Source organism: Exophiala bonariae (genome assembly GCF_035927105.1).
Source record: "Exophiala bonariae strain CCFEE 5792 chromosome Unknown scaffold_26, whole genome shotgun sequence".
NCBI classification, from domain to species: domain Eukaryota; kingdom Fungi; phylum Ascomycota; class Eurotiomycetes; order Chaetothyriales; family Herpotrichiellaceae; genus Exophiala; species Exophiala bonariae.
Window position 1 is genome coordinate 304,375 of NW_027042501.1, and position 16,699 is coordinate 321,073.

General features: G+C 50.3%; 10 protein-coding genes across 10 annotated transcripts; 5 read left to right on the forward strand and 5 right to left on the reverse strand.

Annotated features, from left to right (window-relative positions):
* Positions 1-79: 79 nt before the first annotated feature.
* LTR84_006814 (uncharacterized protein) lies at positions 80-3,400 on the reverse strand (the record flags this gene model as incomplete). The annotated part of the gene is made up of 3 exons (XM_064850372.1): positions 80-1,674; positions 1,724-2,320; positions 2,422-3,400. The coding sequence occupies 3 exons, from the start codon at positions 3,398-3,400 to the stop codon at positions 80-82; spliced, it is 3,171 nt and encodes a 1,056-aa protein (XP_064702854.1).
* A 1,005-nt stretch (positions 3,401-4,405) lies between these two features.
* Positions 4,406-5,178, forward strand: LTR84_006815 (uncharacterized protein; the record flags this gene model as incomplete). The annotated part of the gene is made up of 2 exons (XM_064850373.1): positions 4,406-4,495; positions 4,591-5,178. 2 exons carry the CDS (start codon positions 4,406-4,408, stop codon positions 5,176-5,178), a joined length of 678 nt encoding a protein of 225 aa, XP_064702855.1.
* Positions 5,179-5,396: 218 nt separating this feature from the next.
* On the reverse strand, positions 5,397-5,930 carry LTR84_006816 (uncharacterized protein; the record flags this gene model as incomplete). The annotated part of the gene is made up of 1 exon (XM_064850374.1): positions 5,397-5,930. The coding sequence occupies one exon, from the start codon at positions 5,928-5,930 to the stop codon at positions 5,397-5,399; it is 534 nt and encodes a 177-aa protein (XP_064702856.1).
* Positions 5,931-6,272: 342 nt separating this feature from the next.
* On the forward strand, positions 6,273-7,351 carry LTR84_006817 (uncharacterized protein; the record flags this gene model as incomplete). Its single annotated transcript, XM_064850375.1, has 2 exons — positions 6,273-6,308; positions 6,362-7,351. The coding sequence occupies 2 exons, from the start codon at positions 6,273-6,275 to the stop codon at positions 7,349-7,351; spliced, it is 1,026 nt and encodes a 341-aa protein (XP_064702857.1).
* A 204-nt stretch (positions 7,352-7,555) lies between these two features.
* On the reverse strand, positions 7,556-7,919 carry LTR84_006818 (uncharacterized protein; the record flags this gene model as incomplete). Its single annotated transcript, XM_064850376.1, has 3 exons — positions 7,556-7,598; positions 7,664-7,788; positions 7,872-7,919. The coding sequence occupies 3 exons, from the start codon at positions 7,917-7,919 to the stop codon at positions 7,556-7,558; spliced, it is 216 nt and encodes a 71-aa protein (XP_064702858.1).
* Positions 7,920-8,383: 464 nt separating this feature from the next.
* Positions 8,384-9,259, forward strand: LTR84_006819 (uncharacterized protein; the record flags this gene model as incomplete). The annotated part of the gene is made up of 2 exons (XM_064850377.1): positions 8,384-9,013; positions 9,068-9,259. The coding sequence occupies 2 exons, from the start codon at positions 8,384-8,386 to the stop codon at positions 9,257-9,259; spliced, it is 822 nt and encodes a 273-aa protein (XP_064702859.1).
* Positions 9,260-9,881: 622 nt separating this feature from the next.
* Positions 9,882-10,966, forward strand: LTR84_006820 (uncharacterized protein; the record flags this gene model as incomplete). The annotated part of the gene is made up of 3 exons (XM_064850378.1): positions 9,882-10,132; positions 10,183-10,834; positions 10,892-10,966. The coding sequence occupies 3 exons, from the start codon at positions 9,882-9,884 to the stop codon at positions 10,964-10,966; spliced, it is 978 nt and encodes a 325-aa protein (XP_064702860.1).
* A 146-nt stretch (positions 10,967-11,112) lies between these two features.
* LTR84_006821 (uncharacterized protein) lies at positions 11,113-12,381 on the reverse strand (the record flags this gene model as incomplete). The annotated part of the gene is made up of 1 exon (XM_064850379.1): positions 11,113-12,381. One exon carries the CDS (start codon positions 12,379-12,381, stop codon positions 11,113-11,115), a length of 1,269 nt encoding a protein of 422 aa, XP_064702861.1.
* A 1,069-nt stretch (positions 12,382-13,450) lies between these two features.
* On the forward strand, positions 13,451-14,200 carry LTR84_006822 (uncharacterized protein; the record flags this gene model as incomplete). The annotated part of the gene is made up of 1 exon (XM_064850380.1): positions 13,451-14,200. One exon carries the CDS (start codon positions 13,451-13,453, stop codon positions 14,198-14,200), a length of 750 nt encoding a protein of 249 aa, XP_064702862.1.
* Positions 14,201-14,741: 541 nt separating this feature from the next.
* On the reverse strand, positions 14,742-16,169 carry LTR84_006823 (uncharacterized protein; the record flags this gene model as incomplete). Its single annotated transcript, XM_064850381.1, has 3 exons — positions 14,742-14,895; positions 14,984-15,612; positions 15,669-16,169. The coding sequence occupies 3 exons, from the start codon at positions 16,167-16,169 to the stop codon at positions 14,742-14,744; spliced, it is 1,284 nt and encodes a 427-aa protein (XP_064702863.1).
* Positions 16,170-16,699: the final 530 nt, after the last annotated feature.

Here is a 16,699-nt window from a genome sequence, read left to right on the forward strand (position 1 = left end):
GGGCCAGTATGCTATTGGTTCTGGCCACAGCTGCGGATCTGTTGCTGATTCTCGGAGGACCAAAACCGGCGGGCATATGTCAAATTTCGGTGGTGGGAAGTTGGAGTAACCGAAGCCGATCTTCGATTTGGTGACACAATTTCGAGGAAGGCCCCTGGACAGCTGCGAATCCATTCAATGCTTGAGTATACATCTTCTTCGCCAGATCCTTACGATCTGTTTGCGCGTAGACATCACCGAAGCCGATCATCGTTTCCAACGCTGGCAGGTATGACAGCGTAGCTTCGGCACCAAGTGCCTTCTCGAAGCCTCGCAGTGCCCGGACATACAACTCCTCTGCCTCCGCCAGTTTACCTTGGTCACTATAGAGAAAACCTAGGTTATTGACAGTCTGGAGTGTCGAGATGTTGTCGGGTCCTAGTATCTTTTCCTCGTGCTTTATCACTCGGGTATACATTGCCTCCGCCTCGATTACCCTGTCTTGATCAGCGTAGAGGCAAGCAAGGTTGTTAACCATCCCAAGCGTCGAGCTGTGGTTGGGCCCGACTGTCTTCTCCAGATCTTGCAGCGCTTGTACGTACATATTTTCCGCCTTGGCCAGCTTGCCTTGGTCCACATAGGTGGCACATAGCCTGTTGATCGTCTCAATTGTTGATAGGTGCTCCGATCCCAGTTTTTTCTCCTTGCCTTCTAGTGCTCGAATAAAATGCGATTCTGCCTCCTCCAGCTTGCCTTGCCGAAAGTAGAGCCATCCTAAACTATGAAGAGTATTGAATACTGACTCAGAATCCAATTTCGCCTCAAAGCCTTGTAGCACTCGAAAATACATCTTCTCCGCAGAGACTAACTTACTCCCACCTTGGCCAGTATATAGATTAGCTAGTGATCTAACCACGAGGAGTGTGGACGAGTGGTCCGGGCCGACTACATCCTCGTAGCATTCTAGGGCCCGAAGGTACATCTGCTCTGCACTGTCATACAGTACTTGGTCCCTAAGAAGCTCTGCCAGTGCCATTACTGACGACAACCTGATGGTTACGGATTCGGTTTGATTTGCTACTGCCTGGAAGCGATCGTGCAACAGTCGCACAGCATGGCCAGTGTAGCGCCGATAACGTAACTCGGAAAATTGATTCCAATCCGCTTCAACCACGTTACTAGCGATGCAGTCAAACGCGAGCCAGTATTGTCTCTTGTCGATCTGTTCATTCAATCCGTCGAGCGTCCAGTCGTGCACACATGTATGGAGGCTGTATGAGCCGGTTTGATGATGCGCTTCAACGAGACAGTATCGTGTGAGTACGCGCATCGTGTCCTCGAAAGTAAACTCGTCACGGGTAAATTCTGTGAACCACGATGGAGGGTCTACCTGCCCTTTACTGAAGAGATGGAACCAGATTTCCCGGTAATCCAGATATGCCAGAAATCGGAGAACATGTGCCGCGCGCAGACTTTGTTGCTTGATTCGGGTGAATGATATATTCCATGTCGTATAAAGCGTACGTGTAGCGTAATCAGTTAACCCCCCCATTGAGGCAATCACTTTCCATCGCCCATTGTATAGTTGAAGATAGTGGCCAAAACTGAGTGTAGACTGACTCAGAAAAGCTCCTGCCGTGGCAAGAGCTAAGGGATACCCGTCTAGTCGCAGGGCTAGACGTAGAGCACCCGGGTCTATGAACATTTAGATATAAAGGCCTCGTAGGGGCTGAACCTGCCATACCTGTTTCTACATTCTCGCGTCCTGACCGGGTGGCAAGGATGCGAAGGCCGTCCCCCTCCTCACGCATCGATAGCACGCGCAACCTCTCTCCGTTGACAGCGTCGGGCTGTCGCGTGGTGATAATAACTGAGCCATGTGCGACAAATGGGAGATAATTCATCAGTGAGTACTCATCCGGATTATCGTAATTGTCGAATATAACCAACCATTGAGCGTTGTCGTGTTCCGACAGCCAATTCGAGACGCGGATATAAATCTGCTCATCGTCTAGCTTTCTAGCTACTTCTGGTGGTAACAGTCGATAGGCCACCTTCCGCATACTCATCTTGAGGCTGACCTCAGATGTAGCATTCAGCCAGAAGACAGACGAATATTCGGTTCGATGTTGTTTGGCAAAGAAAATTGCTAGCTGCGTCTTCCCAATGCCGCCCATGCCGCCGAGAACAAGTACCTTTCTACTAGATCCAACCTTGTCAGACTGAGGCTGCAAGATTGATTCCATCCGTCGGATTTCGGGCTGTCTTCCAACGAAGAGATTGTCGACCAACTCAGGGGCATCAAAGAGATTTAGACCAAGCTTATATTTTGCTGATCTGTCTAGAGACGATTAGAGTCAACATAAATTGTTTAGACAGGATCTCTCTAATGCCGAACAATTGAACAGCTCGACTTAGCTCAAGAATAGTTGATGGACTCACTCAGCACCTCGGTGGCATGCTTAGCAGAATGCACTTCGGCCGGCTTGACGATTGATAACAACTCCTTTGCAAAGGCAGCAGCAGTGATTGCCGCATATTCTTGCCAAACATCATTCTTGTGAGAATCAGCATAATCACAGATTCCCCGTATCACGATACAAGGGAATTCATTCATCAATCCTGCAGCTTCCATTTCCACACATTTAGCCCCATACTCCCGGCCCAGCTGATCGCGAGCACTAGCATTCTTGATCAACTGATTTCCAGAGGCAATGACCCCGTAGTGGACCTCGGGATCCTGCTCTTCGCGCGGTTGTCGATAGATGACCCCGTCCTGACATTGAGGATAGTGGTTACAGTCTTGTTCGCCCTGAATATTACCACAGAATAATATATCTTTCTCGAGACCGGGGTGTACAAATCCTCTCTTAAATAGTCGTGGATACTGTACGGCTACTGTTGAAAGAGTCTTCATAATCTGATTGCCACGCAATCCGTGGCGGGCTTCGAGCATAGCTAGCGCAATCAACAGCAGAGTCGGAGGTGGCTGCAAAATGCCCCTCTGTGTGAATAGTCCGTTTCCCAGGTTGTTTCGCAGGTCATATTGCACCACGCCCCCGTTCGTCCCTTCAGGCCGACTGACGACCACATCGCCCAGGCGGATATCTACGCCATCTTGAAGACGGGGTATTCCCCCTCCAATTCCCACTAAAAGAGCGATGCGAATACCAGGGAAGGTTCTCAACATGTTGTTGCCCACGGTTGCCGCTGACACGTTGCCGATTACTCCCGATGGGAGGCACGCCATCACCACGTTATGGCCATGGATGCAACCCAATACATAACTGTTGTTATCGTTCGGCAGTGCACTCTCGAATGGTTCATGTTCTTCATCCAGCATCGCCTGCGCGGCCATCAACTCTTTAGGGAGAGCACACACCCAGCCCACCTGGTATTCTTCGATCAGTCGGCTAGGCATCGTTGAAAGGGCTCGTTGTATATGAGCGTGACGGCGCTGTGAAAGAGATCAGTGAAGGCAGGAGGGGTATAATCTCCCGCCGGAAAGGTGAGGACTGCGAGGATCTCAGGCTCTCGAGGGCCTGGTGTCATAGGAAGAGCTCGACATGACTGAGAGCGCAACGTAGCTTGGAAGACGCAGTCAGGCTGAATATTGAATTGAGCTGGCACGCAGCCGGGTCCACAGATGGCCAAAACATGCATCGTTTGGACACTGCCCGCACATGACGACGATGTACGAGGCTGTACAGCGCTTGAAGCTCAAAGCGACACAAGACCTGGATCTGCCTGCCGATTTTAGCGGTGGTTGTTTCAGAATCCCTGCTGGCGGCTGCCTACTCAAGCGCCGACCAACACATCGACCACCTATGCCTTTTCTTGCCTACGTGTGAAGTAGCAAGATATAACTCAACCATTTCGTGTGTTCAATACGAAATAGAGTATGTTGAAGCCATAATTCAAGATGCTTGGAAGCCGAAGTTCAAAAGAAGTTGAAGGAACAGCACATCCGATCCCGGTCTTCATTGGCCAGGAGAAGACTACCGCCCCTTAGACATGATATCAGCTTCGGGACAAAACCACCGGCTCACCAAGCATTTCTTTTCCTCCTACGACTTGGTGCCTGTCGATCGATTGCTCATTCTTCCCCGTAATATAATGGAACCGTCTTCCCATCAAGGGAAATCAAATGCCAGAAGATGAGATCACTGTTTCTCCAGCATGACGTCAAACGCCGCCAGTGGACGACAGATGATGAACACATATGTAGAGATTTTAATATAGGTGGAAATAAATATCTGAAATACATCTCTTCTATGAGCGAAGCACAAATCATTTCATACCGGTGTCCAGAACAACTGTCCCAGAACATACGATTTTAGCGACACAAAAAGCTCGAGACACAGCATCATACTACCTCAGCCTGACTGATTTGATAGCCTACCAGACTCCAAATAACCATTCCAAGATGGCCGCCAGAAACGCCGACTCCATGACTAACGCCCAAGGCGAATTCCACCCTCGGAAGCCTAGAGACGAGCCTATGCAGACTTCTGGTGTAAGTACACGCATGCTTTCTCCTGTTGTCTTTAGCCCCAAAGCAGCCGCCATCCCTACACTTGAAGATGGACGGGTAGCTGACGCAGAAAACAGCATCAAATCGGCCAAAAAGTAAGCGAAGCCGATCACGCGCCCGAGTTTTCCGCGCAGACGCTCCCACCCGGCACGGCGCCCAAAGACTCAACGTTCACACCGAATCCGGTGAACGAAACCCCAGGGCAGGCGAACAACCCGGATGTGCAGCGCAGCCACGGAAAGGAAGGCGTCGCCACCGACGCACTCTCGACGCTGCCGGGCGCGACGTCCAAGGACGTCCATACCGGTCTCGGACATCCGGGGCAGGGCCAGACGTCGCGAGAGGTGCGCCAGGCCACTAAGGCGACTGGCGCTGGGGGTACCGGGTTGAATGAAGGCGGGTCTGGCGCCGGTAAAGACGGCTTGAACCCCGAGTTCAGGAATCTGCAGCGTGAGGACCAGGATGGTGACACGAGCGGAAATCCAGATGGTCCGAAGTCGGCTCAGGTGCATAATGTTAGTCTTGATGGGGCGGAGAGTAAAGTGCCTGTTGGCGCGGAGGAGGTCGCGAGCGAGGGTTCGAGGGTCAAGGCGTTGAACGAAACGAATCGCTCCAAGGACGCTACCGGTGTCCCTGATAGAGGGGCTGCGAACCCGAGGTCCTAGTTGATGGACCTATCGGCCCTGAGCAGGGTGACAATTGAGGAAATTGTAAATAGCTGCAATGAGCACGACAACATCTTATATCAGCTCTTCCGCAATAACGGATTTATCCACAGTCCAGGCAAGACTTGAATATCCTTAGATAGTAGGTCTCATTCGCTGTGACAGAATTTCTGATCAGATTTCTAGACCCAGGCCTTCCGATCGAGGATGCGCATGGATCACTCTAGGCCTGAGACTCGCGCCTCGGCAAGCGCCTTTCTGGCGCGTAATTTGGCCATAATATCATCGTGGAGAGGGGTCGCAATAACAGTCGCAACAGTATAATCGCCATCGTGACTGATACTCAACTGGGCGACCTGCTCCGTGACTTTGTCGCTGATAACGGACGAGGACTCGATCGAGTCATGGCCACCAACATCACAGACCATTAGCACGGCACCGCCGCTCTCAGGCTCGACCTTGAGCTCTTTGAAGCTCAAGAGCGTCGCGCCCCAAGCCTTCTTGGCGGCTTCTTTGGCGGCCCAACGACCTGCTAGCCAGCCGGATAACTGGCGGATCTGGAGTCCAGTCAGTGAGGCTGAAGATGCCCAGGACGGGAATCTTTGGTTCAGGATATGAATTTCACTTGGATGGAGATAGCGTTTTGTTAGTTGGAGAAGTCGCTTTTGGTCGGGCTTGATCGGGCACAAGATGCGGTTGGTGGCGATGATATCTGTGCCGACGCGCAGATTGAGAGGGAATGGTAGGCGCATCAAATTGAGCCCTCGATGTTATGATTACGAGGAGATGATTGAATGCGAGGGAAGGATTTGAATTAGAAACACGTCTGTTAAAGCTGTTGAAACACGAAGCGGAGAAAATTATATTCGAAAGTTGGAGAATCATTCGCCTCGGCCTCAATGAACACTTCAGCAACCACTAAGAGCCACCCAGGAGTCTTGTGTAATGAGTGCGCTCAAGTCCGTGAGAATGACTATCGTTCACTCATCCTACTTCGTGAAGAGTGAAGGATGCTTTCCCATGTATTCATCTTATCAAAAAGAGCGAACATTGTAAACTATACCATTAAATTGATTTGAGGCAAAATATTCAAGATGAAGCACATTCGCTGTTCCGGGACACCATATGAGGTTAACATCTCCCTCCGTCAATTCACTTCTAAAACATACTAATATCATAGCAGATTGGTCAGCAACATGGTCGCGAGGCCAAGGACGAAATCAGCGGCAGTATCGCCTTCTACTCGGCATTTTTCAAGTCACGAACAAAGCTGTCATGGCCGGAAGTGCGTGATGTAGGACGAGGCTTTCTGCCGTTCCTGGAATCGTCCTATCCCGAATATGTCGAGGAGATGCAAGGAGTGGCCGATGGGTCTGGAAAGGATCTCGAGTCCATCATCGCCTTGAACGTTCGCACGGAGATCGCTTATGGGATGCTGAGTGATGGATGTACAGCCTTGTCCTGGAAGACTTCTGACTCGAGTTTCCTGGCACAGAATTGGGACTGGAATTTCGAGCAGACTCCTAATATCATCAGTTTGCATATTGACCAGGGAGGATCCAAGCCGACCATTCACATGATGACAGAGGCAGGTCTGATCGGGAAAATTGGATTGAATTCGGCTGGAGTGGGTGTTACTCTCAATGCGATTCAAGCACCGGGAGTATCATACAGCAAGATCCCATGTCATCTTGCACTCCGCACAGTGTTGAACAGTTCTTCCAGAGCAGAGGCTGAAAACGCTTTGCGAAAGTTTGGGGTGGCATCAGCTTGTCATATCACTATTGCAGATGGCACCACTGGGGCCAATGGTTTTGAATGCACGGCTTTCGATATCGTGGAGATGCCACAGAACTCAGATGGAATTTGCACACACACGAATCATTTGGTGGAATCACATAAAGTGGAAGGTACCCTGTTCTTGAACGACTCGCCGGTCCGACTGGATCGAATCCGAGAATTGATCAAACGCATGGACAAGCCGACAGCTCAAAACATCGGGGAAGCTTTGAAGGACGAGCAGAATTTCCCAGTGGCAATCAATCGAGCGGTAGGAGAGAAGAGTACCAGCCAGACATTGTTTTCTATCGTTATGGATCTTCAAGCAGGCTCCGCGAAAGTCAAGATGGGTCGACCCACGGAGGCCGGAGAAGTCTTTGAATTGAAGCCATGAGGACAATCGTCCCGTCGAGGCTCTCGGAACACAGTGCAATGGTCTCTTTATCAGAGGAGATTTCCAGGGCAAACTCGATTGGCATTTTCCATCCATCTAACTTATATACAATGCATTCGTAGTTTTTGATTTCTTGAGGACGGCCGATTGGAGGAAGTGAATCTGTTCCATCACGTCTAGCGCGCCAGACTCAGTCGAAGAGAATTATTTGGCCTTTTCTCCCTTTTCGAATTCCTGTAAAAATTCTCTATAATCATGAGGTTAGGAAGCTGATGCTGGTAATGATCCGTTGAACCTGGGAAAATTGCTCACTCGATAAATTTGGCTTCGTCCTTGCTTCCAGCATTGATGGGAGGTGCTGCCTGGGGCGTGGGTTTGCCACCACGTGTCATGAGGTAAGGGACAGCGAAAGTCGTGCCTAGAGTGGCCATGGCCAGCTGGAAAATGTTAGATGTGAGGTTCTGGATGTGTTTGTATATTTTCGTCCAAGGGGTGCCGATCTCGTTGTCGGGGTACGTACCCAGTGGGAGCCAATCTGGCGGCCGAAGACATTATACATAACAACCATCTTGACGGAGAAAGGGGGGTATTCGAGGTAGAGACGTGTGGTTTGAGGATGGAGTGGTGGTTGAATCAATACAAGATCAAACTGCGGCCATCCAGACCCTATGAATGCGGATAGCTTCAAAGCTCAGTTGCACATGTACGGGACACCATAAGGACCGCCAGACGCGGCGGATACGGAGCAACATATCACCGACGAAGCGTTGTGCGCCACAACCGTAGCCACATATCTACAGCCACAATCTTGGGCCCCAAATTAACTCCCGAGCTGTTCGTCATTGCCTGCAACTTGCCCGTTGCTCCCCGGGATTGATCCCCAGTTCCTCTTGCAGAGCACATGCACACCTCAAATAAATCGCCACAACCTTGAATACAAATGTGAGCAGGCTACCTTTTTATTTCCCGCAGCCAGCTGAGACCTGAGCTTCTCCCACCTCGACATCAGTGTCTCTCCCCTAAAGTTCAACAATGGCAGGCGGAAAAGATGGAAGCTCGCATACCGGAACCCCGGGCAATTCTGCCTTCCCACGAGAGAATTTGAATAAAGACTTGCAAAAGCTGGTCGACCGTGAAGATGACTGGATGGATAATCTCTATGAGGGACTGGGACCCGACACAACTGAGACAACCGCTCGATATGCAGCATATGCGAACCGATTACGGACTATTATGCTGAGCGCACATCGCTATGTTGCCTATACATCCGATATTGGTGAATCATTTCGACCTGTGGCACATCCGTGGCTAGTTAGAGGCGCATACGGCGTGTCCTGGGCATACATCCTTGGCGATGTCAGTCACGAAGGATGGAAAGCATATAAGCGAAACCAGAGACTACTATATCCTTACGGTGACGAGCACAAAGATGCTTCGGCGGCAACAGCACCCATGCCAGCTACGAAAGCGGAGCCACAACCCGTTCCTGTGCATATACCTGCAATTGAGGACTACCGGAGCGTCATGGCACAGAGAGCAGTGTTTCAGAGTGTTGCCTCAATGGGTTTACCGGCCTTCACGATCCATAGTATTGTCAAATACTCTGGCAAAGCGTTGAAGAATTCCGCCAACACGACAATCAGGACATGGGGCCCCATAGGAGTAAGTCATTCGTGCTTGGGCGGATGATGACCCGATATACTAATACATGCACAGCTCGGTCTCGCCGCAGTTCCCGCTTTACCATACATGTTCGATGAACCGGTAGAAGAGATCGTTGAATGGACATTCTACCAGGCATTCCGAGCTATTGGTGGTGAGAAGGCAGTTGGAGAGAGACATGCGACTGGTAGGAAACATGATCTGCAAGAAGAGGTGAAGATTGCGAGAGCAAAGAAAGACCTGTGAATGAGTATATGTGGAGTGGAAAGGGAAAGGGAAATAAAACTCGCAGCTTCTTCGTTGGGATGTATCTCATGCTGGAGAAATCCTTGTAAATATATCTAAGTCGACAAGACGGCTACATCTATAGACGTGTATCCCTATCACACGTTGGACGACTCAATCTACATCAATACAATTATCACCCATATGGAGAGCATCGGGATTGACCTCGAAAACACGAAAACTACATGGCTGACGAGTGTATTCATCGGACGCTCCTTCCGAGAAGTATACTCGTACATATATGTGTTTTCGGCTATGGCCATGCCAGTGGCTCCTTCCTCCGGCTATCACCGGTTCGGCGACTGATGCCCCGAACTTTAATTAATCGTAATCTTCCGTTTCCGCGACTCCAATTATTTTTCAAAGGGCGTGCCTTCCCCAGATCGCCGTCTCTCGACTCCAGAACATCTCTCCTGGTCGATTAGAATGGGACTGAGGGAGATATCGTTGCCGTTAGGATTTTTTATGAAACCCTGGACTCATTGAAAACGCACTCTTCTACTCTCAAACACCAGCCCTCCAACACGAGATTCAGATCTCTTATCTCCAATGCACTGCTCTTCTGAGCCAGTCCTCCGCCATCATGCCCTCCTTGACAATGACTCAAGATAACAATACCTCTCAACAAGTCTCTGCAAGTCCAGTCACTGGTACATCCGCCAGTCCATCCTCTGGCCCTCAGATACCTGTACCATCAGTCAAGAATGGTCGCATTGAAACAGGAAAAGTGCTCCAATGGAATACGTCCAACCTTGGCCTCAGGTTCGCTGCCGATCTCACTTCTGCCGCGACTGCTTCAGCCTTGATAGCCCCTATCATCTCAGTAATCGATCGGTTTGTCTCATACCACTTCCACAGTGACCTCTGTAACTGACACCCTTGAGATCTATCGTTGAGAAGGCCGCAACCGGCTCCCCCTTTTCATCATGCCTACGTCGAGCATTATACCCTGCTCTCACGCGACCACATGCATACCTCGTTTCCAAGCCATTCCTCCTTATATTTGCCCTCTATTTCTCCACATATGCCACTGCAAATACCGTCGACACGATATCGTCCACAGTCTCGTCTAAGAATGCATCGGCTGTCACTTCTGGAAGCACAAAATTCATCGCAACATCTTCGGTCAACATGAGTATCTGCGTGTACAAGGACTCACAATTTGCAAAGATGTTCGGTGCTCCTTCTTCATCTCCAGCCGCCACAATTCCGAGGCTGTCGTACGCTTTGTTCGCCATTCGAGATTCTTTGACCATCTTTGCATCTTTCAATCTACCACCCTTGATTGCGCCACAACTTGTTAATCTTCCGCCGAGTGTCAAGTCAAAGTTTTCCAAAATTCTAAGTACCGAGTCAGGCCGGGCAAACACTGCTCAATTTCTCGCTCCAGCGGCCATTCAATTAATTTCCACACCAATTCACCTTCACGGTTTAGATCTGTACAATAGACAGGGGCGTTTGGGCTTCAATGAGCGATTTTCGAGAATTCTGAGAGATTGGGGCGTTAGTGCTTTTGCTAGAATGGGAAGAATAATAGTAAGTTTTGATCGAATGGCGCAGCTCCAGGATGAACATTGCTAACTTGCTTTTCAGCCTGCTTTCGGAGTTGGCGGCGTGGTGAATGCTAACATGAGGAAGAATTTCATGAATAAAATAGAGGCTCAATGATTCTTCTGTTCGAATTGATTATAGATTCTGGTTGTTCGAGCGAGTGAGCGTGCTGATACATAGATAGACAGCGAGGTTGCTTTCAAGCCCTACGACAAATACTTCTGGAGTATGAGAGGAAGATCTTGATGGGCTGGAGCTGAGATCTAATGAGGAGCGATTGGTAGACAATTGATCGCTACGTCGACCCTGTTGCGATACGCTTCCCATTCTTGGCTCTCCTGTTGAGCCATCTTCAAAATGGACCGTGATTTTTTTCCTTCATTACGGCGGGGATTTTGCTTTCCCATCCCAGGAATGGGGATGGGCACCCCGGGGATCCTCAATGCAATGAACACCCATAGAAAGAATAGTGCTATCATGAGCAGAAAGGTACCGACAATCGAAACCACAACTACTCCCCCAATCGCGCCATTGCTCATTGATGAATTGTTGCTTGAGTCAGTACTTGTACCACCTGCGGCGCTTGTACTGCCTCCACTTGTACCAACAAACACAACGAGAACAGCCGTGTATGCTGCGGTGGCTGCAACGACATCTTTTGGATCTGCGTCTGTCATCAAGGTCGAAAGGATGACACCAACCACCAGAACAAAGACGGAAGTTGTGACTAAGGCGGTGATGATCCCCGGATGCAACACCATGATCAACGTCGGTATCAACAGCGTGAGGCCACTGAATGATGCCAAACTCATCTTCCAAACAAGCAATTTCCGTTCTTCCCTAATCTTATCACGTGTCTGTTCATGTCTCTTGTCAATTTTCATCGAAGCTATCCTAGATACCGATTCAGACATAGTCTTCTTAACCATCGTGGCCAAATCTTTGTTCGTCTCCTTCAGGAATTCTACAAATTCGATCGCCTCAGCGTCGCGATCTTCGCGATGGATCTCTTGTCCGGCTTCGAGTCGCTTGATCATTTCCGCCAGCGGGCTGTTTGCAATTTCCTTTCGGTACTGCTCGATTGAGAACTTCCGAAGAGCAATATCACGGAAATTCGACGAAAAAGATCCTTCTAACGCCTTCATGCGCGAAGGGAAGTCAATATCCAAAAACTCTGTGATGGCTTTGTAATTCGCCAAGGCATTTGCTTTCGGGAAAAGAACATCAGCATGCGCCTCGAACCAAGACGAATAATTGGATGCCAATAACTTACAGTATTTCGCGAGATCATTCTCAGCTTCTCGAAAATCCACGTCGATTCCAACAAGTCCTGCACCACCCCGATTCTCGTTGTATTCGGCCTGGATGTCGTGACCAATCAATGCTAGCCTTGCGAGAATGAGGGCTGTACAATATACAGGCTCTATGGCATGGTGTGGAATCGTCCAGGTTCCCGCCGCTGGCTTGATCTCATCATAGAGCTTACGATAAGTTGGGTTCGGCCGTTCCTGTTCTGCCACGATAGGTCCCATAAGTGTTTCAAGCCGGTAGAAACGGACAGAGAGAGAATTGTGACGGGGCTGCGGTTATGCCTTTGGTCCAACAAGGTGTTTGCGGTCTTCAAGATAGCATCCTGCCACAAATTCGAAGCTGAAATGCCGTCGGCAAATTGCCACATGGTTAGTGAGTGGTTGGGATAAGAGGCGCCCAACCAGAGATCGCCTTCTGCAAGCCACAAAAGGGGCCTATCTGTACCGCAGCGGTCGAATGACATAACAGTGTTGAGGAGCAACAATCCTCAATTGCGTAACACACAGACGATGAATCCTGAAAATAAAGGTCCTCGTACTCCATAGCGACGACGACGACGTTCAGATGAAAGTAACAGCAACTCTCAGAGCCGCTCTGAGCCGCTAACAGTCAAGCATGAAGATGGCTTGGCAAGCATAGAGCCGCTCTCTCGCCCCCATCTCCACTCCTGAGCCTTCCCGATCTCTACTCGTTTACTATGTCGGACTTTATGTCGTCCATTCCAGTGCGCGATAGCTATTCAATGCTACCCTACGGTCATAATATCTCAGCTCTACGAGGCATTTAATCTCGGGATTCGGAATTTTGTGCTAGCTTATGACGAAAGGCACGGGTCGACGGCTGCCGCGCACAGCGTTGTCGGTGCTAAGCTCTCAGGCACCACAGTCTAAAGCTTAGAGCCGCAATGCCCACTATCCAAGGAAGCCTGATGTGTCCTAGTGACGCGGTTTGCATGCAGAAGTCTCCACGAACTGGCTTGTGTTTTACTGGACAAACTATTTTAAACGTATGCCTTGCCTAGTTGAAGGTACGTAGGGACAAGCATACCTGATGAAATATGAAGGCGGGCATGCATTGACTCTCCACGGGAGGCAATCGGAGCGTGGATGTATATAAAGAATGGCCGATCGCATGTTACGATTGAGAACGACATTATCCAATCATCCAGCAAGGACCTCTACCCAAAGTCTTACTAGAGAAACCATCTATCTCTAGTCGTCTAGCAACTAACTAGCAACTAAATCAACGACCAGAACAAACCAGTTCTCATTTACTCCCACGGCCAACAACATGGTCGCCATCACCTCCATCGCCAGTTACTGCAGCGTCGTTGCCCTGCTGATCATACAAGGGACGCAAGGCTGCATCATCCACGCACGACAAGACTCCAGCTCGGGCAACGGCACTGCGCTCCCACCCGCCGACTTCATGACCATTGGGACCGACGGGCTCGCCCCGCCAGAAACCCTCGGTTACGCCATCAACCACTTTTCGCTGATCGTGTCCAACCTGACCGCCAGCAAAGAGTTCTACGGCAACGTGCTGGGTATGCGCCATATGTTCACGGCGCAGCTGTCGCCGCACTACAGCGTGACATACATGGGCCACGCGCACGGCGGACGCAACGGGACGGGCTATCAGACAGGGGCGGAACTCCTGCGCGAGAAGAACAACGCCAACGGGATGATCGAGTTCCAGTATTTCGCGGGCTCGGCGGACGTCAACATCACGGCGACCACCAGACGCCCCAACACATTCAGTCACATCGGGTTGATCGTCCCGAGTCTGGCAGACGCGGAGAAACGCATGCTGCAGTATGGGGTCACGATCTCGAAGAGAATCGGGCTTGGTGCGCAGGGCATTGAGAGCGTGGAGAATGCTTTTGGATTCGGGCCGTATGTCACGACCAACGAGACGGAGAGGGAGTTGTTGATTCAGGGCCAGGAGTGGGTCGGGTTTTCCCAGCTGTTGGGCATCGAGGATCCAGATGGGAATTTCATCGAGGTCCAGCAGTTGGTCCCACCCCCTGGTGTCGCGTAGGGAGGCTCATGGGGCTCTAGATGTGGATCATGCTGATCCATGGAATATATGTGCTAGATGGACGTCACGTGTAGGCATAGAGGCATGGCGATACAGAATTCGGGTTGCGTGAGATTGTGTTACGTCAGCGACGAGGTTATGACTCTGCTTAAGAGTAACGTGTCTAGGTGCTCCTGCGCGTATAATGCCAGGGCGTGCACCTCGGTGCCATTATAGCCATTTAGACCTGGCGCTGAGGGATCTTTGACTGGAGAGTAATGGCCTTGTAGGTAAGGAGGGCGGCGCCCGAGGGCTTTAATAGCCACTCTCTGGTTGCGCGTCAGGCGTTTGGTGCCCTAATACTAATAGCCACTCCTCTTAAGCTTCAGGAGATACTGTAAGAAAATTGTCACGCCAATGAACCCCCCAGTTAACGGGCACTGGAAAAATTTATCCAGAATTCTGAATGGATGGAAACGTTAATGAAGACTTAGGCACCGGACTCATATGATTTTCGTACACATTGCAGCATTATACTCAGCCTCGTCACCTCTCTGAGAACTTAATTGAAATTGGCCCATGGCTGATAGTCTGGGCTAGCTAGGAGTCTCTGGAACTGGCGTCGCCTAATACCAATGTTGCCTCCGTCGAACAACGAAAAGACGGCCGCATCGTTCAACAGTCGGGGAAAGATAGAGCCATTGCCGTATGAGCTCCTGTTTTCAAAATTAGTGGAGGAAACTAGCCCGAACTTGCCAACGTGCCCGAATCAGGTAGAATTAAGGGAGAGGCCAAGAGACTCACATTCCAACGGCTTGCATGCATTCCCACACGCAGGCAACTGAGGCATCACTGGGATATATTTTCGCCTCGAGACAGGTTTCGAAGCGTTCCTGGGCGTTGCCGGGTCCATTCTCCAGGGCGTCCACGGCTTTCCAGACGATCATACGGGAGGTATCAATCTTGATCTTGGCATTGATCAGTAAATCTGCGGGACTTTGTCTCTGGATGATCGGCACCGATCCGCCACGATTGTCCCGCCTGGCAAAGTCCAAGGCAGTTTCGAAAGCAACGCGCATAGTCCCAAGAGCCATAGCGCCGACCAATGCAGCAGTGACGCCAAAGGATTGTTCGATGACAGCCGTGGCTTTGCCCGGTGGAAACAGACACGCGTCGACGGGTACCCTGAAGTTGGTGTACCTCGTATGCGGACCGCTCGCACCTGTGTGGCCCATCAAGTTTGGCTCGGAAAGGACTTTAAATGCTTCCGGATCATTTTGCGCCACGACGTCTCGAGTAATGGCGACAATCATGACATTGTCTGCTGGGTCATTTTCAGGCTTCTCTGGACCAGTGTCCTCAGCGTAACGGACACAGAGATTGGTCAAATCGGCCCCTTTCTCGTCCCAGCCTGCGATGTTGGTTGTCCATAACTATTTCATAGTATTAGCATATAGAAATCTCGCGCAAAGCCACTCGGATACCACACCTTTTCGCCATTGATGATATAAAAGTCGCCGTCCTTTTGAGCTGTGACGCCAAACCCCTTCCCACCCTTTTCCAAAAAGTTTGCCGTCCCCTGGGGCTCTGAATGAGCAAGGCTGGCAAGGGGAGTACCTTCGCCACTGATGAATGGCTGGAAATACTTTTTCTGTTGCTCGGGAGTTCCGGCTATGACCAGTGGCAGTAGGCCAAGGGCAGTGCCGACGGCATGCACCACGATACTGGAATCGACACCATGCAGCTCCTCCAAGATTATCGCAGTGTCCAGGAATGACTCCGACCTACCCCCAACTGCTTTGGGGATGAGTAACTGCAGCAGACCAGCCTTGATCGCCTTCTCGTAAAATGGACGTGTGGCTTTGAATCGGTCGGCTTGATCAAGGTGCCTTGAGTAGACAGCATGCGCACCGCTGAGAGCATCCTTGGCTATTCCGCGAACCTCAGCCACGAGGGCCTTTTGCCTGTCGTCCAGCGTGAAGGAAACCATAGTCAATTGTCGAAAAGCCGTTCTTTCTTCCTAGATGAGTTCGATAGCTTGTTACGGCGTGAGTCGGTTTGCTGGTTGGAAAATAAATTGAAAGCTCAATCAACGTCCAAAGTTCGCGGACATACATATGTTGTATCGTTTCAATGTCTCATTGCAGGGGCTGCTCAACCCGCTAATCCATACCCCTCCGTGTAACTAGTCTTATCTCGTCCAATATAAGGATTGGAAAGCAGACCAGCCCGCACGTCGAGAGCAGTGGAGAAATCCCGGATACTTGATATCCGCAGTGACATCCCGAACTTCTGGCTAGATACTAAGTAGGGACTATCCCGTCCGACCGTGTCAAGATTGTCGTGTATCTCGTAATTCCAAAAGCATAAATTGTGGCGCTCCAACGGGCGTCGATGATTTCGAGTCAGCTACAAAGTATTCAAAGCTTATCAAGGGTAGAATTACTCGGTTACAAGAGTTTCGTTGCTCCAAACGAGGTCGACCAAATCGTGTCTCGCGTCTCGTGTCTCGTGTGTCGT